General features: G+C 37.6%; 2 protein-coding genes across 2 annotated transcripts; one reads left to right on the top strand and one right to left on the bottom strand.

Annotated features, from left to right (window-relative positions):
- On the top strand, nt 1–2576 carry LOC122278783 (probable protein phosphatase 2C 65). The gene is made up of 5 exons (XM_043088984.1): nt 1–610; nt 865–1245; nt 1397–1514; nt 1624–1847; nt 2018–2576. Exons 1-5 carry the CDS (start codon nt 401–403, stop codon nt 2198–2200), a joined length of 1116 nt encoding a protein of 371 aa, XP_042944918.1. The 5' UTR covers nt 1–400; the 3' UTR covers nt 2201–2576.
- A 720-nt stretch (nt 2577–3296) lies between these two features.
- LOC122278085 (patellin-6-like) lies at nt 3297–6068 on the bottom strand. Its single transcript, XM_043088167.1, has 4 exons — nt 5040–6068; nt 4798–4922; nt 4238–4379; nt 3297–4088 (listed from the first exon to the last, which is right to left on the bottom strand). Exons 1-4 carry the CDS (start codon nt 5766–5768, stop codon nt 3801–3803), a joined length of 1284 nt encoding a protein of 427 aa, XP_042944101.1. The 5' UTR covers nt 5769–6068; the 3' UTR covers nt 3297–3800.
- Between the last annotated feature and the right edge of the window lie 17635 nt (nt 6069–23703).

Raw genomic sequence — 23703 nt, 5'->3', positions numbered from 1 at the left:
TGTCAGCAGAAAGAGCTCTTGGACTTTCCATGGATGGGTTTAGAGGACCAGGCACGTCGAGATGAATTGTGTGTTAATTTCATAGAACGAGGAGCAGGCCGCTTTTCACTCTTAAAATCCACTTGTTTGTTAAATTCTACATATTTTTTACATTTAAATCATGATTGGCTCGTTTGTCCACCATTCTTGTCCCTCTATATAAAAACTGGTTTTCTTTGCTCTAATCTATATATAACTATGAAACTCCTCACCACAGAATTCTCTCCTACTTTACTCTTCATCATCCATTCAAAAGTTCCTTGAGAAATTTCCTCCTCCATTGTTCTGCTTGTTCTTTCTGAGAGTTTATGCGTTATCGGTTGGATTTTGGTGGGTGCTTTTTTATCGTGGGGTTCCATTCATGGGCGCCTGTTGTACTAAGGATGGCGGGTGTACAGGGTCCATGGGGGATCTTGTGGAATGGAAGGAAGACGAGGCGGGTGAAGAGATTGACATTCGACGTGGAGATGATGGAGACCTTATAAGGTTGAAAGGACCTTCTAGCTTTACATCAATGTACTCCCAGCAAGGAAGAAAAGGGATCAACCAAGACGCCATGACAGTTTGGGAGGTAACATTAATTCTTTCTTTCTGATCTATACTAAAATGTAGTTTAAGTTTGTGGTAATTGATGAATTTTCGAGGTTTGATTCATACTTTCTTTGCGTTTATCATATATCCAAATGTTGATGAAACAATGATCATTAAGCTGTGTATTCAAGCATGTTTTCTGGAAAACTAAATATATTCTAGCATGTGTATGTGTGTGTGTGTGTGTGTGTGTGTGTGTATATGTTGTATTGTTAAACAAGATATATATTTCAGGATTTGTCTGGCGAGAAAGAAATGTTCTTCTGTGGTATTTTCGATGGTCATGGTCCCCAGGGTCACAGAGTTGCACACCATGTACGTGACAATTTACCCTCAAAGCTCTCTGCAGCACTGAAAGTCTCACAACGTCATCAAAGAAAATATAGTAAGGTTGATGTTGATATTACCGATACCGACGATGATTCTAGTGGTAATTGCAACAGTCGCGTCGACATCAAAGATCGTCCTAGGAACCCTTACAGTCAGAATATATCTCTTGCTTCATGGGAGGGCAGCTTTGTTAAATCTTTCAAAGAAACGGATGAAGAACTTTGTCTAAATTCCTCCATTGATAGCTTTTGCAGTGGTACCACAGCCGTGACTATAGTCAAGCAGGTAATTTAAGTTAGAAAGAGAATCCGAGACTACCTTTACTTTTCAACAGAGGGCGATATTCCAATTTTATTATATACCGGAGTCATACCTAGCTAGTCCAAGACATATTCTAGTCGAGTGTTCTTTATATATTTAATTTCCCTATTTTTAGGGTCGCCACTTGATAATTGCCAACTTGGGAGATTCTCGAGCAGTTCTTTGTACAAGAGGAGACAATAATCAACTTCTACCCATTCAACTCACAGTTGACTTGAAACCAGATGTTCCAAGTGGGTCTTTTTTTACCTAGAATCTTTATCTTCCTGTCCTCAAAGCATGAGCAAACTATATAAATTCAGTCTAATTAAATCTCTGTTTTTAATTCTAATGTTGACTCAGGTGAAGCTGAAAGAATAATGAATTGTCGGGGCAGAGTTTTTGCAATGGAAGGACAACCTGATGTTCATAGAATATGGATGCCTGATGAAGATTGCCCTGGTCTTGCTATGTCGAGGGCTTTTGGAGATTTCTGCCTTAAAGACTGTGGTCTGATATCAGTTCCTGAAGTTTCTTATAGGAACCTCACTATCAATGATGAGTTTGTGGTTCTAGCAACCGATGGGGTAAGAGTTTAGAAAGCACAATTCAAAAAGTCACCCAACTATCAAAGAAAAATTAAGCTTGGTTTTGTGTGCGTTAGTGAAAGACAATGTTAAATTCAGGGATTATCACACTTGCAAAACTTCAAACTTTCAAGGACTAAAGCCATTGGATGTACTGCCTTTTTTTGCAGGTATGGGATGTGTTAACAAACAATGAAGTTATAAAAATAGTTTCTTCTGCAAAGAAACCATCAATGGCAGCCAAATTGTTGGTAAATCATGCTGTTAAAACCTGGAGATGTAAATATCCGAGTTCCAAGGTAGATGACTGTACAGTCATATGCTTGTTCCTCAAAAGCCAGCCTACTACTTAAACCAAGCCAATCTCTGAAGTGACTCCAGGAAGTGTGAACTGCTCATAGCTTGATACTTCTAGCCTCTAGGTCCACTAGGTTTGAGGTAGACCCTGAATCTGTGAATAGCAAGGTCAGTGAAATAAACTCGACCAAAAAGTGTAATGCTCTTGTAGGAGTGAGTAGAGCACACTCAAATGATTAGATTCGTAGCTTTTACAGCTTTATGAGTTGATTCAGAACAAACAGAGCGTTTGAAGAGGCTGAAGCTCGCTTGCAGTGGTTTTCTTGTTAAATTGTATCTTGCAGTTGAACCCCATTAATGGGGTTATATGATTTTGTAAATTATCCCTTTCATTATATCTGGGAGACTTATATCCACCACGATTCCTGTTAAGTTTGTTTGGAAACTATGAACAAATGCTATGAAACAATATTCATTTGTTTCTTCAATCTCCCACCCTTCCATCGGTGAAGGATAAAGTTAAGTTATTTCACTAAAACCTGAACATAATTAAAACCAAATGTAAACCAGCAACGTGCTGTAATTATAGAAATCAGACAGACTGTCATTGTGCCACCCTGATCTCCAACACCACGGGCTATAATTACAGAGTTTGGACAGTACTTTCCACCAATTTTTCTTTGTTGCAGAAGAAAACCAGAGAGGGGCCCTTGGAAGGCACACGATACATGAAAGCATGCACCTTCTTTATCATTTAACGTTTGAATCTGCATTATGGCTTTAGAAGTCTTCAATAACATTACAAGAATAAGAAAAAAGGAGCTTGTTTTTTAGCAGCATGATGAATATTCCACCATGGCATTCTTCTAGTACCATTAAAGCCCACATGAAGAAGACTTTGGATCACTTTTGTACCCCGATGTTTAGACCCGGATTGGTTACACAAAATCAAAAAACTCATCCCATCTTATCTCACCTCATCATTACAACTTTTTCAATTCTACATACAAAATATAATAAATAACTTTACTTTTTCAAATTTCAATACAAAATTAATATTACAAAATTATATTATAATAATATTTTATTTATTACTATTTAAAATATTTCATCTCATCTCATGTGTATAACCAAACGGGGGACTTAATGATGTAAAAAGTTAAAAACAAATTTATTGGAAAAATACAGTTATCCACTAGTCAGACAAAACATAACCATGCAATGACACCCAGAGAGTCTAGTCCTACTTTTGCTAACCCCCCAAACACCCTGAATAAAAGATACAATAGTGATTTATCACACAAAAGATTGCAACCCATTACGCAATCCCTTACAAGACCAGACACCCTGCAAATTTCCTTCGTGCTTTGTGCAAGTAAAACTAATCTCTTCTACCAAAACCCTAACTGTACCGGAAAGAAATCTCTCTAGTGGAACTGTGGAACAGCCACGGATACGGACAAACAGTTTTGGGCACTGACATAAGCAAAGTTGATCTGCTTTTCTTCTACACAAGGCAATATAATAACACCATTTCTTTATACATACACTAGGACTATCAGGTAGAGTTTCTTTTAAGTTCGTTCACAACACTGACACCATTAACTAAACCCCCTCAAAAAGAAACTAAACAAAAATACAAAGCACACTTTAATGTTAATTAGCATAGTCAAAGGTAGATGGTACTATGGCAGTGGATTTGCGCACGATGTAACGATAAGCAGCAACTTTTTTCTTCCTGGAAGCAGTGTTGTCTACTGATAGCACCATTTTACCTGCCTCACGTGCAGTGAACGAGTTGTAAACTGCTTCTTCAGATGCTGCCATCTTCCTAGGCCTCTCCACAGCAATGGTGTAGCTGCCTTCTGCACAGGGCACGAACTCTGCACTGTATACCAACTCCCAGCCCCCCACCACTATGTCCCATGTTATCGTTGCACCAGCCTAATTACCCAAAAATAGGACGATCAAACCGAAGTTTGAAATTCGAACCATGCGGTTAGAAATTAACACTAAACTTTAATGTCTGAAATGTTTGTACCAATGGATGTAAATTAGTACCGAAACAAATGAATAGAGGATATAGAATGAACCTCGATTCCCTCGATCTGAATATTAACTTTCTCTCCGGCTTTGACGGTGAACTCGGAGGCTGGTTTTGGGGGACCATTGTGTAAATCACTGGGTCGGCTTAGTCCACCGTACTGAACAGGAACATCCTCAGGCCTAATGAACCTGTCCCCAAAAGCAAAACCCAGCTCAGAAAACATAACTCCAAGCAGCACAAATTATGAAGGTGAAATTGAAATTACTACTTATAGATGAAAAAAAAGGGAAAAGGAACAGAGTTGTCCAGAAACAGCAAAAAGACAGAGACAAAGAACCAAGTTTTCATTAACAAGGGAACAAGAACCAAAATGGGTAACGTGTAAGTGGGCAAGGAAAAAAAAACCGTCTCCAAATCTTTAAACTCTGCGCTCTTGCAGAAGATGCTAAAACGATGAAGAACCAAACGACCCAGGAAAGACTTTCAATGAGCAAAGAAGAGCAGAGAATAGACAAAGAACGTGGCATACGCAGTATTGAATAAATTACCGGTAGTCAACGAAATAAAACACACACACAAAGATAGGGAGATAAGAAGAGACTTTACTTGTAAAGTGTCTCGGCCACATTCCCTTCCTTGCAGATCACGAACTTACTCTGAGTTCGCTGAGTTAGAAATCGGCTGAACATGGAATATAATAAGCTGAAGTACCATGGAACATTGATAAAAATCTGAGCCCAGAAAATTAGTGGCCAAAAAGAAACATAGATCAGTCTCTAGAACAACCACACAGGCCCAAAACCCTCCACCAAATTCTTTAAATTCATGAAATAAAACAGTAATATTACCTTGCGAGCGACCATTTCAGGATAGTTATCTTGAAACAAGGAGAGGATGTGATTAGAAGCGACCCTTAGCTCTCTCTTGGGCATGTCCTTGAGATCAGTGACCTGGATGATAGAGTTAACCCCACCGGGCTTAAAATGTAGCAGGTTAATCCCTCTCTCAAGCACCTGAACCCTCCATCTCAAGAACTTCTGGAGCTTCTCTTCGTCACCAAAGATCCTCTCGTACATATCTCTGTCTCTGAAAACCCCGTACGCGTTGTAACAAACAGGGTGCCCCTCTGTGTCATAACCATGCATATAGGCCACGACACCCTCAAGCTCCTTGAACCCCAGATCCTCCTCAATAACACTATCCGCTCCGAAATCTCTCCTCCATCCCAAGCACTTCAGCAACATGTTGAGGGAGTCAGAGACCCTAAAGTCTCTGGCTCGCAGGAACTTCAAGAGAATCACATCGGCCTTCTCGTCACCTCCTAAGAGAGGGATGCCCCACATTGAAGCATCAGAGGAATCAGATGCCAAGAGTTTGTCCTTGAGCTCTTGGAGAGCTTTCTTTTCCGAGGACTTGAGGTGAGAGATGAAGTAGGTGTCCTCTCTGAATGAAGGAGAGCGAAGTGTAGCGGCCGCCATGAGTGTGGTGACGAAGCTTTTCTTATAGGGTTTTGGGGACGCCTCTGGGAGGCCTTGTAGTGGGGTGTTTAGGATGGAGATGGGTGATGAGGCTTCCATCAATGGAGTTAATTTTGGGCGAGACCCGAATGGCTTCTGCTTGTGAAAATGCAGAATCAGAGAAAGAACTCAAGAAGAAAACCAGCGAAATGCGTTGATACTAAACTGTAACGGAGGTTTTTTCAGGGAGAAGAGGCAGCACTGCTTTCGAGTCTCTGCGAAAGCACAGTGCTTTCTCTATACTGAGTAAGAGAAAAAGACAGGCACCAGAGGAAACAAATAAACAAACAAAGGCGAGACGAGAGTGGGAGATTTGAGCAGCTATCTAGTTTGAACATTCAAAAGCGGCTTAGAAAATCCAACAGACAGAAAAGAAAAGGAAAAGACGAGACTCTTGAGCATTTGAACGCGAGAGGTGACTACACGCGCTACCGTAAAACACTGTTGATATAAGTTATTATTATTATTATTATTATTATTATTATTATTATTTTTATTGTTTTAGAATTTCATAGTTAATAATAATTTGTTTTTATATTAAAAGCTTTTATAAGTCAATAATACTAAATTTTTATAGAATAAATAATTATCTAATTGAGATATCCGCATTGATGTTCTCTCGTTCACTTTTACGAAACTGCTCATTTTATCTTATCTCATGTAATTATTATAATTTTTTTAAATTCTTACATAAAATAAAATAAATAATTTAACTTTTTTAAATCTTAAAATAAAAATAATATTAAAAAATATATTCTAATAATATTTTATTCAACTTTCAAATTTTAGTTCAACTCATATCATTTCATCTGCGAATATGGGCATGGTCGTAGAAATACATTACAAAATTAAATAGTAGAGTAATGCTACCCAGCATCTCAATTTTCATCATCCAATGATGCAGCATTAGATGATTAGAAATTATTTATTATATTTCAGTTGTGAACCTATTATTTAATATCACATTATGAGATGATGTGAAGTTGATAAGAATTGAGATGAGAGGAAATATGGAGGAATTGTATGAGAGGTTGTCTATCACTAATCAAGAACAAGAGGAAATTCTTATGGACACAGAGAGGCTTGAAGATGCAATACTTTGAGGAGGGAAATGCTTGATTATCAAACCATTAACAAATAGGCACTATAATAACAAAGCATTAAAACAAATGATGAAAAAGATATGGAGGCTAGTAAAGCCTAGCTATCAAATTCAGAGATATGGGATCTATTATAATACTGGTTGAGTTTGATGATATTAGAGATAAAGATTGGGTTATAAGAGAGGACCATGGTCATTTGACAAAAATTTGGTAATGATAACGGAGGTTGAGGGGAACCAACAAGTGCACCAAATACAACTTACAGATGCCTTGTTCTAGATAAGAATTCATGATCTACCATTGATTGCTAGGAACGAGTATATAGGTAATCTGATAGGCAATAAAATTGGTAGAGTAATATTTTATATCATAACAATAACAAGGAGATTTAACAAAGAAAGAGGAAGGGATTGCTCGAGATTGAAGAAGAACAACAATAGGTAACCAAAAGAAGCCAATGCAGAAGAAGCAAGACAATCAACAAGTGGAAAATCAAACTAATATATCTGCAGCAGCTGGTTTGCAGGGCTGGGTGTAGTTCAAAGCTAAAAGTGTAGAATCGTACAAAGTTTGGAAAAGTCCACCACCAACTCCATAGTGCAAAACAAAATCTTAAACAAGTACGGGAAATGGATCCCACAGGCACCAATCAAGAAGATCATAATAGTGCTAGAAAGCTTGAGAGAAAGGAAGTGATGTGGAGACAGATAAAAAATCTTATGACTTAAGGAAGGTAACCAAAACTCCAAGTTCTTTCATACAAAAATATCACAGAGAAGGAAAAAGAATAGAATACAGAAACCCTAAAATGGCCATGTAGAATGGCAATAGAATGAAGAAAGGGATCAACTTATAATTAATTACTTCCATGACCTCTTTTCAACCTTTGAGCATAGAAGCCCTATGGATTTTTTAGAGAATCTACCAGCAAAGGTTACAACTTCCATGAATGAAGAGCTTACTCAGGTTTATACAGAGGATGGGATTTTTGAAGCTCTAAAACACATGAATCCCACAACAGGACTTGATGGCATGGCTCCAATCTTCTTTAAAGAATTTTGGAATATTGTTGGAAAGTCAACTACAACAGCAATCTTGCAAGCCTTGAATGCTAGTGAGTTTCCAAATTCTCTAAATCACACTTTTGTCACTTTGATTCCAAAGAAGAAATCTCTTGTGAAATTGGTAGATTATAGATCAATCAGACTTTACAATGTGATTTACAAGTTGATCTCAAAAGTGATTGCTAATAGGCTAAAGAAGTTACTTCTTGTCATTATCTCAGATTCACAAAGTACTTTTGTAACTAGGAATCTTAGAATTGATAATGCACTTGTTGCCTATGAGCTAATTCATTACTTGAGACAAAAAAAAAAAAAAAAAAAAGGAAGAAAGGTTACATGTATTTAAAATTGGACATGAGGAAAGCCTATGAACAGGTAGAATGAAATTTCTTTGGATCTATCATGGATAAGTTGGGGTTGGGATATTAAATTGAACAACATGATTATGGCTTGTGTGAAAACAGTGACATTTTATCTGTTGATTAATGGAGAACCTAAGGGCTCTATTGTTCTAAGTAGAGGGTTGAGGTAGGAAGATCCGCTATCACACTAATTTTTTACGTTATGCATTTAGGGGTTCATATCCTTACTGAAAACAGTAGAGAGTGATCACTCCATTTCAGATATAAAATTATGCAGTGGCTCCACTCATTAATCATTTGCTTTTTGCACATGATAGTGTGATTTTTTGTAGAGTTGATATGCTAGAAAACAAAAAGGTGCAACTATAGTTAGATAAGTATGAAAGGCCTTTGGACAGAAGATTAATGGAGGAAAAACATCATAGTCTTCAACAGAAATGTGTCGGCAAAATTACAAGAAGAAATTATGGCTATGTGGGGGCTAAGCAATGTACAACAATATAAGAAGTACCTTAGACTACCTTTATAGCTAGCAGATAAAAAACTTGAGCATTCTCAGATATCAAACACAAAGTTTGAAAAAAACTACAGTGCTAGAAGGTACAAATGATATCCCAAGGTGGCAAGGAGTCATAATAAAAGTTGTAGCCCTGTCGATTCCGACATACTCTATGAGATGCTTCTTATTCCTAGGTAGGTTATACTTAGAACTAGAATCTATGATGACAAGATTCTAGTGGAGGCAAAAAGAGGATGAAAGAAAAATACATTGGGTTAGTTGGGACAAAATGTGTGAGTCAAAGTTCAGAGGTGGCTTAAATTTTAAAGACTTAAGAACCTTCAATATGACTTTACTGGCTAACTAAGGGTGGAGAATTCTGCAAGAGGAAGACACATTTATGCATAAAGTATACAAAGCTAAATATTTCCCAAAGGTACACTTCATTGATTCGAGATTGAGAAATAACCTTTTCATATGCATGGAGAGGCATTTGCGAAGCAAAAAAATGGCTAATCCAAGGTTGTAGATGGAGGATAGTGGATGGAAAGACTATCAATATTTGGAAAGACCATTGGATCCCAGGTCACAAATCTATTATCTTGGAAGTAAATTATATTAATGAAGAGAATAAACAAGAAACATTTTGAATAAACTCATTAACAATCATACAAGATGGTGGGATGTGGAGAAGGTTAGCTCTCTTCAATCAAAAAATAGCAGAAGAGGTTTTAAAGATTATAATCTACTTTGGTGATCAATCTAACAAATGGACTTAGACTCAAGAGAAAAGTGGCAATTTTAGTGTCAAGAGTGCTTACAGGCTATTTAGAGAAAATATATAAATAGTACAAGTGAGTGTTCAAATGTAGGCAAACAACAAGCCCTCTGGAAAGCTGTGTAAAATGAATGTCCTTGATAAAATTAGGATATTTTCACGGAGAGCATGTAAGGAAGGGTTACCTACACAGTATTATCTTATGAAGAAAAATGTGATTTCTAAAGCGAGGTGTTGTTTTTGTAAAGAAGTGTTAGAAGACCTTCCACATACCCTTTTCTTTTATCTTGTTATCAAAGATCACTAGAAGAAATATGTGCCTTTATTGCAAGAGTTAATAGAAACATGTCTGTAATGGAGATTGCACTAACTATGAAAGAAGGAGGCAGTACCGAAACTTTGACAGTTCTTTCCCTAATAGCTTGGAGTTTTTGGTTTTGAAGAAAAGTTTTGCTACATATAAGCACAGTCGCGTACTAATCTGTGTACCAATACTGATTTATTCATACTTAAAATTTAAATTAACACTGTTTTCAATAAAATTTACTTTTTGACCAATCACATCATATTGGTGCACAGATTAGTGCACAATTATGTTTGTAACTATATTTTTCCTTTGAAGAAATATAATAGTGAATGATAAGACCTATATTGAGCCAAGAAAAGTAATTGAAAATGCTCTCTCGCTATAGAAATTACACAAAGGAGCCAAAGTCTTGCCAAGCAAAAAATAAGAAAATACCATTGTTGGAAACCTGCTCCCCAAGGATACCTAAAATTAAATGAAGATGAGCAATTTTTATTTTTATTTTTTCTTTTTATCAACATAAAGCTAGAATTTGAGTAATTCTTAGAGATGAAATTTGAGACACTATTATGGCAACAAGCAAAGTAGAAAATGAAGTTAAAGATCCGGAAGATATAAAACTTCTAGTCATTTTTAGAGGTCTTCAGATCTATGCAAGCAAGGGCACTCAAAAGCCTATTTTTGAAAGTGATAGTCTGATGATGGTTAATGAAATTCAAGCTACTGATGACTCTTTGTTAATGCTGGGAAATCTGGTGAGAGAAATCAAGAACATGCAGCTTTTGTTTGGAGAATGTATTGTTCAACATGTTGGTAGGATTGGAAATGAAGTAGCACCTAATTGTCTAGTTATGTGTGGTATGTTGAGAGTCTAGAAATGTGTTGGGAGAATATTCGTAAGTTTTTTTCTCAAGCTATTTAGCTTGACAAAAACTTGTAATGTTTTATACCATTAATGATATTGATTTTCCTATAAAAGAAAGTGTTAAAAGAAAATATATGGAGGGAAATTTTGGACTAACATAGTAGCCAGCCCCCTTCCCGCACATATGTGTGCTAGGTGTGGGAAGGAGGCAACCCTGCCCCGTAGGGTGCGAGTAACACCCATAATTTTTTTTTTTTTTCTATTTTGTTGGGAGCAAATATGTGTCATTGTCTTCTTTTTCTAGAATACGAGCAAGGGATGATGCCTTGGAGAACTGTATCAAATTCTTTGAAATAGTCAAGTTGTGTGCATCACTACCTACTACAACTTTTTTTTTCACATGCTCCCTAGTGGGATTGCAATAAAAACGGTCTTTTATGATGGTTTTTTGCTTCAGAATATGAGCTCAAACTATATTTTTGGAGTATTATTACCAATATTCTATTCTATTTTTATACACCGTATTAAATATAACGAGATATTTTTCAAAATCCTCCACCCTCTCCTTCTATATTTACCTTTCTAAACTTAATGAAATATGGCTTCTTTGGGATAAAAGCCGAGTCATTGCGAGGAAAGGCAAAATTGTAGGCGAAGTAATACAGCTAGGGTGAGGTATTAAGGTCAAGGCGAAATGACTTCATTGTTTTGGGAATGATACGAGATGATAAATATATAAATAGTAGTAAGATAGTTTGAGTTAAAATATTTTATTGAGTTTTGGAAATAAAAAGAAAATTTTGAATAAAAATATTATAAAGTTAAAATATTGTTAGAATATAAATTTTTAATATAATTTTTATTTTAAAATTTGAAAAAGTTAAATTGTTGTTTGTATTTTATTTAGAAATTTAAAAAAATTATAATAATTAGATAATGATTAGATAAAAAAATTAAAAATTAAAAATTAAAAAATATTTGTATTTAACTGACATTTAAGAAGGAGATTAAATAATATAGGTTCCCAAACGACAGACCTTAATGTTAGTCAATCTAACCTACCCACTACTAAGCCCAGGCAAGATATCCAACACATAGTAAGACGCTCTAATGACAACACGTGAGATGTCGTCTCGAGAACTCAAGAGAGGAGACTCCGCGAGCATTAATGATGAAATGACTAGCCAGAATAGATGACAATACATAAGAGGCTCATAGGCGCGGGGCAGCACATGTAGGAAAATAAGGAAAGCTCACAACACAAGAAAGGACATCTAATTCAACTATATATACAAGGGTTTTGTTTTGCTTAATCCCTAATTCATAGCCACATATATTTCTGACCAAGGAATGGGAACCTTTATCCTTAGTTACATGAATCCAATTTTTATTTCAAAGGAAACAATACAAGCTCTTCCATCTTGACTGGCTACCATTCATAGCTCTTTCTCATTTAATCATATTTCTTCAGCTTATAGCTAATTTTATCAGCGTCTGAGTTATCCACTTATACCACCTCAGCTCAACCTTCTCATTTGGTAGGTTCAAAGTCAATATCTGCACCAACATTGTCAACATACAAATAATAGCAACAACGACCAAAAAGACTACAAATCGGGTGATCATAATTGAGGATGCAGCACCGGGCAGACCACTGCCATCGAGGGAGGGAGCATCAATTAAGCTGCCGTTGTAGAGTGACAAAAGTGCTGATAAAAGAGGCCGGCTGGTTAGCTAACACGATGATGAATCTTTCTACTTTTGCTATGCTTCCAAGTCAACGGCCCTAACATCACTTGAGCAAAGAAACAAACATCGTACAAAACAGAGAACTTTATTATTTATTTTCGTGTGTCTAAATTATGTAATTTTTGATCCGACATGAGCTCTATTTTTTACATGTGTGTTGGGTTTAATCGTTATGGAAGTATGGTGGGTCATAAAATGAGTTTATTTACTAGTAAACTTCCAAATATATAAGTACATTAGGTAAATTAGGTATATAAGTTTATTTACTAATGTACCTACAGTAAATTAGGTACAAACTTCCAAATATATAAGTCTCGTGGTACATTTTATTAAAAAATGAACCTCGTATACAAATAAAAAAGAGTAAAATTCTCACATTTTTTCATTGTAGGTTTACTTCTTTTTTTTTTTTTTTTTTTACCAAAACTTTTGGTGGCTGCATTTGGCGAATTGTATTTTTAAAGAAAAATCTATTTATTATTTTTTAGCATAATTTTTTTAATATTTCTTGATATGATATTAAATAATAGATTTATAAGTGAAACATAAAAAATAGTCTAATTATTTAATATCATGACTTCATAAAATGTTGAGAAAATAATAATAAAAGAGATAATAAGTAACATTCCTTTATTTTTAATTGTTGTCCTTTGGCGTTTGCACTTGTCAACTGTCGATTTTGGTTTTTTTTTTTTTTTTAGTTTTTACAACCACTCATTGACCATAAATATGAAACAAAATCTTAAGAGAGAGTTCCGACCTTTTTATATCGAAAAATTTTTTTTATCATCCTCACACTTTATATATTATATTAACTTAAATTTTTTTTTTTCATTTTTTCTATAATAAATATGTAGTGTGTGGATAATAAATAGAATAATTTAATTAGTTTAATAAGAATAAAATGAAATGAAAAATAAAAAAATAAAAAATAATATTTTAATATATAAAATGTATGGTATGGGATGATATGTAATATTCATATTTTATACTGCAAGAAAAATGGGTCTTTATTCTTCCTATGTTGAGCAAAAACACAAGAATAACTTAATGAAATATCACCTCTAGTAATCAATGGGATATTTAGGGTGTGTTTGAGAATACAATTATTTTAAATATTTTTTAATTATTTAATTATTTATATTTTATATATAATAAAGTGTGTAAATGTTGTATAATCATTTTGAAAAAGAGTAAAATATATTATTAAAAAATTAATTTTTTTATGTGATCTTATATTTTATTCATTTTTCTCAAAATGATTACACGACAGTTACATAATTCATAATTGTAAATATTTTTTATCTTTATAAATTATTTATTATTTTTTTTTGATACTATTCATTAGTATTTTGAAAAACTTTTAGAATCTAAACGTTCCTTAAATAGAACGATTTAAGATCATATAGTTTAGAGATTAGAATATCTCATAATTCTGTAATTAATAATAAAATAATTTGAATTATTTAATAAGATTTAAAAAAGAATGGGATTAAAAATTAAATAAAAATATTATAATAATAAAATTTGTTTTCGAAAGAGAGCCGAAAATTGAGTGATTTACGCGGGAAAAGGTTTTAGGGACCCAAGTGATTCCCAATTTCCTAGACGCCTAGACTTAACTGCTCCTTACCAAACACAACATGATTTCGGTGACCATACACCGAACATTGGATTTCTTCAACTCTGGTCTTGATGAGATATTGACATTTCTTTTTTTTTGGAAATTGATATTTGCGGTAATAAAATATGTAATTACTGTAAATTCTTTTTTAATAAAGTATATAAATATAATATTTACATAAAAATAAAATTAAATTTTTAGTAATAAATTTGATTTTTTTAAAAAAAATATACAACATTTACAAAAAATTATAGGTAGCATTTTTCTTTTTATTTTATACGTAAACTTAAGTACAATGGGTTTAACATTTGGGCAGTGGTTGCATTTACGAGGTACCAACTTTGAACTACACCCAACTTTCTTCTGACCATATATTATAGCAGCAAAAAGAGACCTATTTGATGGATTGTTCAGTATTAGTTTATGTTCGTATTTTCAACCTCTCTATGGTTCGCAATCACTAGGCACTTACAAATAATAGCAAAAAATTAATAAACAAAAATATTAGAAAATTTTTAAATACAAGCCTACACACCACACACCATATTTTTTTTTTAATTTTTTTCTTTTATCAAATGTTTGGTATATAGATAATGAGTAAAAAAATTTAATTATTTTAAAAAAATAAACTCAAAAAAAATTTGAAAAAAATAAAAATAAATAAAATAATGTGTGGTGTGTGGTGTGTGGGCTTATATGTAGTAAAGTTCAAAATATTATTCTAGTTCACAATCAACCAGAAGGGCTTGTTGGATATTTAAAATATTTTAGAATATATGTGGATAATATTGAAATAGTTTGAATTAAGATGTTTTATTTGATGTTGAGAAATGTGAAAAAAAATTTAAATAAAAAATATTATAAAATTAAAATATTATTTTTATTTTAAAATTTAAAAAATTTGTATTGATTTTTATATTTTATTTGAAAATTTAAAAAATTTGTAATGATTTTTAAGTAATGATTAAATGAAAAAATTGAAAATATTTTATATTTAAGTAATATTTAAAAAGTAAATATTTACAAATATATAAGAATATTTGAGAATATTTGTATTTTTTAACACATCGAGCGGTGCTCATGGTTAATGAACAAATGTAGCCTTTGTAGGAAACTGTTAATTGTTAATGAACAAGTGCGAGGCCCTGTTTTTCTATACATTTTCTTGACAATGCGTAAACTTGAAAATATATTACAAGATTAGAATGAATCTCATTTCATTGGAGTCGTAACATTGCTTGTAGGCATGTTCATGTCAGAAAGCAACCTCTACATGTATGATGTACCTCATGTGCTCGAAGAGGTGGCCGCAAAAGTCAGGGAGGTGGAGCGGGGCATGAGGAGGCTATTTGGTCGTACCTGAATTGCAGTTTTTATACAATCAACTTTTCTGAACTTAAGTACTAGCAGTGGAGAGTTAATTAATTTTTAATACTGAGAAGTTAATTAACTATTTGTAACTTACATATCAGGTGGACACAACATGGGTCATGGGTACCCTCTACTAACACAATAAAAAGGAGAGAAAATGAATGAATGAAGAAAATTGAACTCCGATGGGGAGCTGCAAGAACCGATATGCACCAATGGGTGAAAAGGAAAGGGGAAAAGGGGAAAAAAGACATAAAAACAGAGTGACAAAATAGACCATGCATGAAGAAAACTGCTGATGGGGAGAGGAGAGGAAGTTGCGGTGGGGAGGTGCGGGGGCGGAAGTTCCTAATTACATCAGTCAACTAAACATGAAATTCTTCCATTCTATGTGTTATATTATAATTCATACTCTCTTCGTACACACCACATGACATGCCCCATAACCATTGCCTCATGATGGTGAATATAACCTTCTCTGTAAGAAACAGAAGTTCAACCCAGCCCAAAATTCTCCAATTTCTAAAATGCATGAGCTGCTGGCAAAGCCCAATCTGCACAGAAACTTGTTAGGTTTGCAATGGATTTTGAACACATCATATATCCTATTTGAGGACTTGAATCGTTGTGTAAACTTCTTGTTTCATGGTTTTCTTTGATATATTATTACTTTTCAGTAGGTTTACTATTGTTGATTTTATAGAAGAATTATTAAGCCCTCGACTTAAATATGGAAGTGCTTGAAGGGGTGAAGCAAGGAACAAACCCCATGAGATCGAGCATCCTTTCATTTGGTTTTATTAATGATCTTTACTCACCTAATGCTCTTTTTACCATAAAAAAGAGGAGCTCCAGAACGGAATCCACAGGTGGTAACATTAATTCTCAAATGGTCCTCTGCATCCGAGGTTAACAGTATCTCAAGGCACAAATCCGAAACCACCTAAAACTTTAGTTGCAGTTCAGGATCACAGGGTAAATGCATTTGTTGGAGAGAGGCATAATAAGAGAGAACTTTTCGTTGTGTTTTTCAGAAGGGAGGACATGCATGATTGAAGGCCAAAATCCCAAATCAATCTTCCCGAGAATTTAACCTCCAGGTTTTGGCCTAAGCGGTAATGGCTTTGATCTTAATAGTATGCTCCGTCCAAATTTAAGGTTGGAATATTCCTCCTGGCAAATATTTTTACGGGCTATCGGACTATAGTTATTTATCCTTTAATTATCCGATGTACACTTGAGGATGTCTTTTTTCAAAAGTCTATGCATCTTTGAGATTAGTTGAAACTTTGTTCTCAAATAACCGGTAAAAAAAAATCTTTCTAGAAAATTTGACCTGCACGCAAAAGTTTCAGAATGGAGTTTGGATCAAGGTAGAGCAGGGCTGCTTTGAATCCATTTTTTGCTGTGAAGTTGCCAAGTTGGGCTTGGTTTCTTATGTGAATAAATACATGAGCTTTGTCACAAGGAATTAGACTACGGCTGTTCAAGTCTCATACAAGAATATGATCTTTTCAATCCTAGAAATACAAGAGCAAAGACCAAGATATACAAGGGATACAGTGATACAGATAGCTTTGGATCGTAAATTTCATTCTTTAAATGAACGGATGATGCAGCCCTAGAGTCACACAACCCAGGTCTTGAGCTTTATTCTGCTATATCTGCTTTGTTGTATGTGTTGTTTGTGTCTAGTGGATTTGCTATGTGGGTGGATGTGTTGTATTGTTTTTTGCTCCTCCAAATTTGGATATTTGGAAATAGTAAATTATGTTATACTGTCTTTGGTAAATTGTGTTATCCAAGTTTAGATCTCCCTAATCTAAACTTCAATGGTGAGGAAAAAAATTAGTGTATTATGCTGACTTTGGTAAATTGTGTTATATTTGCTTTGTTGTATGTGCTGAAGTTTGTAGTTTTGCTTCCCACTTGGAGTTGTACTCTCATCCTAATACTCAGAAAGATCTGTATTGTGATTTTTCTTCCTCTATCTTAAAAATGTTATGCCTAAGTTATATACAGAAAGCACATTTTGTTGCTATGGTAGTCCTTAGGAAATTTGTATTGCACAATATGCTACTCTCTTTGAAGTTTAGTCTATTCACTGTATCTGCAAACTTTAGTGGGCTTGGGAATTCTTGCCTTTTAGGATTATGTAGTATTTGGTTTTCTAGGAAGCATAGACAATCCATAGTAATATTATCTTGTCAATGTGATTTTGTTTAAGCAAACAAAAAAGATTAAAATTGCTTTGTTTGTAGCAGGTTGCTTTTTTGGGATTCCTATGGTGAATTGCTAAAATGTATGTATTAAGGACGTGTCTCACTTTCAATCTTTCACTGCTTAGCTGATCTCCATTAATGAAACTCAAAGGGGGGCTCCTCCTGCAAACATTCTAATACTAAAGTCAGTTTAAGAAGTAAATCATCCCTGAAACTGCAAAGATTATCTGTATATATAGGCTCGTTTGCTGTACATATCTTATCCAGAATTTATCAGAACAGATCAAGGCTTAGGATTTTGAATAATCCTATCACTTCTTGCTGTTTTTATCCTTCCGTTAAAGGTGGCGCCATGCATATCTCTTTTTGAATTCCTTTGTGACTTCTGAGCCCATACTCTAGGCTTCTTGGTGTGTAATGTATTATGGGCCTTTTTATATGTTCTAAGATCCTCTGGTTGGAATAGTCCCTCCAGCTACCTAATTCTATTCGTCTTTTGGCGGATAGAATTTATTTTTAATCAAACCCGTCGTTGTGAAAATGTTGGGTGTGATTGTAAGGGTCTGGGTGCTCGGAAAATATGTAGGCATGGTCATGGGCCCAAAGTACCCACGGCCTTTCGGTGTTACCTGGCCCGTCACGCCCTCTGGCCGTTTTACACTATTTCCTTCCCCTTATAAAGATTTTGTTATAAAGAATCGTAGATTCGATAATATTTCCTGCTATTGTGGCAGAGAAGATAGACAGTTTGCTTGCACCAATTAGCCTTCTTGTAGATTTACCTTTTCTTTCCATTTGGCTTTTCGCATTTCACTACCCTTCAAAACTTCAATTTTCTGTTGCCTCTCATTCCTTCTTCTATTAAGCTCTTTGCCCTTCCATTCCTATCTTTGCTCTTTGTTCGTCTTGTTCTTTCTTTCTTCCCAACGATACCAATGGCTCCCTACAACGAATGTGAGGTTTTTGAAAACCTTTTGAGATCCTAGAGGGCACAGTCTTTGCTAGACACCGATGGCGTTTAGGTATCTGAGAGAAACATTTTTTCAAGATTCGGGAAGACTTTCGTATTCCTGAAACCGTCATCTTAACCATTCCTGAATATGGAGTTTGTGATAGTGAGGTTTTGCCACTAAAGTGGTTATTACTGTTTCTCTTTTGCAGAATGGGTTGAGACTCCCCTTCTGCCGCCCTCTCCGCGACCTTTTGGATCTTCTTAATCTTGCTCCCGCCCAATTACATCCTTTCGCACTGAGGGCATACCTCTGTGCCTGCATTGTATTCCCTATGGCTTTGGAACCTCTTGGGGATCCTTATCCTGATCGGACCATCCTAGAATTTTTGGCGTTCTATAACCTGAGGGAAGCTTCCAAAGGCAACATTCTCAGCTTCCGTAGGAGATGATGGGCAAACGTTGGCCCAGTTTGAGACTTGCCACTCCAATGCCAAGGCATGGACCATCAGGTTCTTTTATATCTCCGGCCAAGGTTGGGAATACCCCAGCACGGAAGAAGTTTTCCATGAATTCCCAGTCAAATCAATCTGGCGCCCTATTCCTGACGAGAAGAATTTATGGCTCAAGATGTCGCCTTTGTCACGTCGTGAACTGGCTCGAATCGTGATAGTTGATTCTTGGGCCAAAGCTAATCCAGATGCGCTTTGGACTGACTACTTGCTGACCCCCGCCCATATTGATCGGTTCTTGAGGTCTCCCAATCGATCTTGTGTTCAAGGGCGCGACTTCATGATTTCAGACACCATTCCTCCTCCCCTGCTAAAACCCTCTGAGAAAACTGTGAGGTCTAAACCCTATAAGTGGAAGAAACGTTCGGAAGAGGGGAAGGAGGAAGAGGCCATCGAAAAAAGGGAAAAAAGAAGTAAGAAAAAGAACGATGGAGAGAAGGAGGTGGCTGCTGAGAAGAGAGAGAAGAGGAGCAAGAAAAAGAATGAAGCAGGTGGCTGCCAAAAGAAAGCTCGTTCTGGAGATCCCCCTCCACCTTCTTCTCTTCAACAGGAGATTTTGGCGCCCTCAGGGGGTGTCCAGGCCCCGGTGTCGCAGGAGGATACCCCTTCCCAAGCGACTACACAGCTGGCTACCATTGAGCCCCCGTCGCCCCAACCAGAGGTCTTTGCCGTAACCACAGGGGAAAGTCACAGCCAGGGTTCTACCCCGCCCAGTACCACTAATCCCTCCTCGTAGCTTGAGAGATGTGGAGAGTCTAGCCGACCTGGCCCTTTTTGGCTTGGCCTCCTCCCCCCAGGTCATGCCTGGGACACAAGAGCCTGCCCCTGCGTTTGAGTTTTCTGTGCTGGCGGGGCAGGCAAGTCAGTTCGAGCTGAGTGCAAGAGTGGTTGTGGCCCTTAATCTTGACGCAATCACTTCGGCGGGAGCTTGCTCGCCCCCTTCTTTTACCACCGCCCCTGCTGAGGCGGCCACAGTTTTACCCACAAGTGGCCACAGGGAAACGTCGGGTGCCTTACCTGTGAATGGGGCGGAAGGTGCCACAAGGGATATCCCTCCACGCCTGGCTGGAACAGGCGGCGAGGTTAACTCACGTCAAACTTCCCCCGAGAGTTTACCAGATACCATCTCTGGGGGAAAGACCCCTTCGACAGTTGGTAGCAGGCCTGGGCTCTTTTTTCCTCCTACCCATGCCTTCTCTTTTGGCAGGGACACTGACTCATTCTTTGAGGAGGAGTGGGTGAATTTCCTAAAGGAAGACGCTTGTCTTTGTGAGGTTGAATTGGCTCAACTGGCATGTCCTTTACCCCCTTTGCGCCTGGTTGATTTGTCGGGGAGGATGATGGCTTCGCCTATAAGGCCTGAGGGAGAGACTCACCCAGCCCCCGGCGAGATTGTGAGGGAAGCTAGCATTGGTGATTCTTTAACGGGAGTCAACTCCCAGGTCGAGGCCACTACCCAAATGGCCAACCATTTGAAGAATTGGCTTTTTGAGGTATTATGCCTTTTGTCCCCTTTTGCATATACTTCTTTAGTATCTTCTCCTTTCTTCTTGTTGGTTGCTTGTTTTTTTATTTTCCTTATAGGGGATCAAAGACTTGGCTGCCTAGATAGTTGCTAACCATTTCCGTCTTGAGGATGAGGTTAAGGAGTGCCGCCAGTTGTGCTACATAGCCAAACGTGCCTCGGAGAAATGGCGGGCTGACAGAGTTGAATTGGCAACTTTGGCCGAAGATAGGGAGGAGCTGAAGATCCTACTGGAGCAATTCGAGGGTTACTTCCACTCTTTGCAAGGCAATTTTGAGATACGCAAGGCTAAACTCCTTGCACTGCTTGAAGTAGTCCGCCTAGCAAACGAGGCCAAGGCCAAAGTCGACTTTGCCTCGTCAATTCTTTTTTCGGAGAGGGACTCTGCTAGGCAGCAACTTTCAAAGGCTCAGGAGAGCCTTAAAGCTGAGAGCTCTCGTCTGAATTCTGAGCTTGCTGCCCTTCGAGGAGAGTCTTTGGGAAGCAAACTTGGCCCTTGGAGCCAACCAGTGGAGTCTATTTGAGAAGGAGGGGGAGCTGACTGCTATCCAGGAGGAGGTTTCGCGCCCAGTTGGCTCATGTCCCTGCTACAAGGGACGATGCCTTTGCTTACGAGTATAGTCGCGGCATTGTGAGGCTAAGGGATCGTCTTCTGCTTGATCCTGCCAAAAACCTCAGGATTCTCGACCAGGAGTTATTCTATCTTGAGGAAGCTTCCCGCCGCATGGTTGATGAATTTGGGTGGAAAGAGATGCCCGATGTTTTTGCCAACATGCCCCGAGCCTTCCTGCCTTATGATGCCATTTGAATAATTTTGCTTTTTGTGTATTTGACTATGAATTTTGTTTTTGATACTTCTATATATTTTATATTTGTAACAATGAACTTTGGTTTGCTCTGTTTAATGTTTTTGCTACTGTGTTCTTTTAATTCTTGTCTTTTTCATGACACTGCAAGCTACTGAGTCTTGCTTTTGGTGTTTTGGGTCGGCGTGGTCTTGCCTTTGGATTTGTCGTTCGCAAATCCACAAGTTGCTGGGCTGGCCCTTTGCTCTTTACCAGCAAGTCATCCATGTTTACTTCCATAGATTTTCCAATCTGCTCATTGAACATCCAGTTTACCAGCCTTTGGTAGGTCGCCCTTGCATTAGTCAATCCAAAGGGCATGACCTGATAGTAATGCAGTCCTCGGTCAGTGATAAAAGATGTCTTTTCTTCGTCCGCCGCATTCATCTATCTGGTTGTAGCCCGAATATGCGTCCATGAAGCTCAACATATGATGTCCCGCTGTAGCATCTACAATGACGTCGATGCGTGGTAAAGGGAAGCTATCTTTCGGACAAGCTTTGTTTAAATTTGTGAAGTTTATGCACATTCTCCCATTCCCATTCGCTTTTTCACCATGGCAACTTTGAATAACCGCTCCGGGTAGTGGGCCCCTCTAATGAAGCCAGTCACTAGCAACCTTTCAACTTCTTCATTAATGGCAGCATACTTTTCTGCGCTGAAGGATCTCCTCTTTTGTCTCATTGCTTTGTGTGTTGGGTTTACGCCCAAGCAATGCTCAATGATTTCGTTGTCTATACTGGACATTTCTTCATGGCTCAATGCAAAGACATCCCTGTGTTCTATTAATAATTGTATCAAGGCTTCTTTGTCTGCTGGTGGGACTTTTGTCCCAATACGGGTAGTGGACCTAGGGCGGTCAGTGCGTAATGTCATGAGTTCCAGAGGTTCATTGACTTCTGCATGCTGCTGAACCTGGTCATCCCTGAATTCTATATCTCTCTCGCAAGTTACCACTATAGGTGGTGGCAGGGGCGGCAAGGCACCATCCTGTTTTGCCACCGTCTAGACTTCTTTCTTAACTTTCCTTAATTCTTGCACATAACATTCTTGAACCAGGGCCTGCTCGCCTCTCGCCTCTCCCATGCCGCCATCTGTTGGGAACTTCATCTTGAGATGATAGGTGGATGTTACCACCCTCAAATGGTTGAGTTTTGGTCTTCCCAATATGGCATTGTAAGAAGAAGGAGCTTTCATTACTAAAAATTCGGTCATCGTGATTTTTGCCTGCGCCCCCGTGCTTGTAGCTACTGGTAGTGTGATTGCCCTTACGGGCTGGATAGTATCCCCTGAGAAACCCTTCAATGGCATAGGTGAGAGCCTCAGTTTGCCAACATCAATCCCTATTTTGACAAACGCTTCCTAGAACAGTATATCAGCCGAGCTTCCATTGCCTACTTGTATCCACCTAGTTGTATAATTGGCTATCACGAGGGTTATCACTAGAGCATCGTCATTTGGATATATAATTCCTTCCCTGTCTGCCTCTTTGAAGGATATCATCATTCGCTCATTGCTAAGCTTTGGTTGTTTGTGTGCTCTGTTCGCCACGAACACTTCTTCATATTTTGCCTTCTGTGCATACGCCTTTTGGCTGGATGTGGAAATACCACTCCTAGCAAAACCTCCTGCTATGGTCTTTATTTCCCCTATGGGCGCCCTATTCTGATCGCCTTTTGAGGGAGACCTCGCCCTCCTGTCCTGGCGGTTATTGACATGGCGCCTTCTTTCAGGACTAAAACTCCGCCTTGCTCCTCGCCTAGTCTCCTGACGCCTTTTAGGCTTTGACTGCTCCGCGACCATTCGCTCCAATTCGCCAATTCTTGCTAACTCAACGACTCTCTTTCTCATGGTCGTATAGTCCCCAGTCCAGTATCGACCTCCTATTTTGACAGGGCGGCGACTTTTCTTCTCTCTCCCCTTCCTGTACGCCCAGATTATTGTGCACCAATCTGAGGTTGTGATCTGACAACCCTTCTCTGGCTCTTTCTCAGCTATTTGGATTACCCTTCTTATCAGCCCGTCTGCTTCTCTGTTCAACCTGAGTATATTCTTTACAAGGGTCCACCAAAGCTTGTAGAGTATCTTCTGCATTAACAAAATCGTCTGCTCTGTCCATGAACTCCCTGAGAGTGGAAGGAGTCCTCCGAGCCAACTTTGCCATGAAAGGATTGCGCGGCCATACCCCTCCTAAGAGGATGGCCAGAGTGATCTTCTCAT

The sequence above is a fragment of the Carya illinoinensis genome, chromosome 10 (assembly GCF_018687715.1).
Source record: "Carya illinoinensis cultivar Pawnee chromosome 10, C.illinoinensisPawnee_v1, whole genome shotgun sequence".
Classification (NCBI taxonomy): Eukaryota; Viridiplantae; Streptophyta; class Magnoliopsida; order Fagales; family Juglandaceae; genus Carya; species Carya illinoinensis.
The sequence above is the reverse complement of the archived record's forward strand: the minus strand, read 5'-3'. Positions and strand labels throughout refer to the sequence as shown.

Excerpts from the sequence above, each read along its gene's own strand:
- LOC122278783 (XM_043088984.1), top strand. The coding sequence starts at position 401 with ATGGGCGCCTGTTGTACTAAGGATGGCGGGTGTACAGGGTCCATGGGG. Across the intron at positions 611-864 it reads ACGCCATGACAGTTTGGGAG|GATTTGTCTGGCGAGAAAGA; the intron begins GTAACATTAATT and ends TATATATTTCAG. Across the intron at positions 1,515-1,623 it reads CTTGAAACCAGATGTTCCAA|GTGAAGCTGAAAGAATAATG; the intron begins GTGGGTCTTTTT and ends ATGTTGACTCAG.
- LOC122278085 (XM_043088167.1), bottom strand. The coding sequence starts at position 5,768 with ATGGAAGCCTCATCACCCATCTCCATCCTAAACACCCCACTACAAGGC. Across the intron at positions 4,923-5,039 it reads CTGAAATGGTCGCTCGCAAG|ATTTTTATCAATGTTCCATG; the intron begins GTAATATTACTG and ends TTCTGGGCTCAG. Across the intron at positions 4,089-4,237 it reads TTCAGATCGAGGGAATCGAG|GCTGGTGCAACGATAACATG; the intron begins GTTCATTCTATA and ends TTGGGTAATTAG.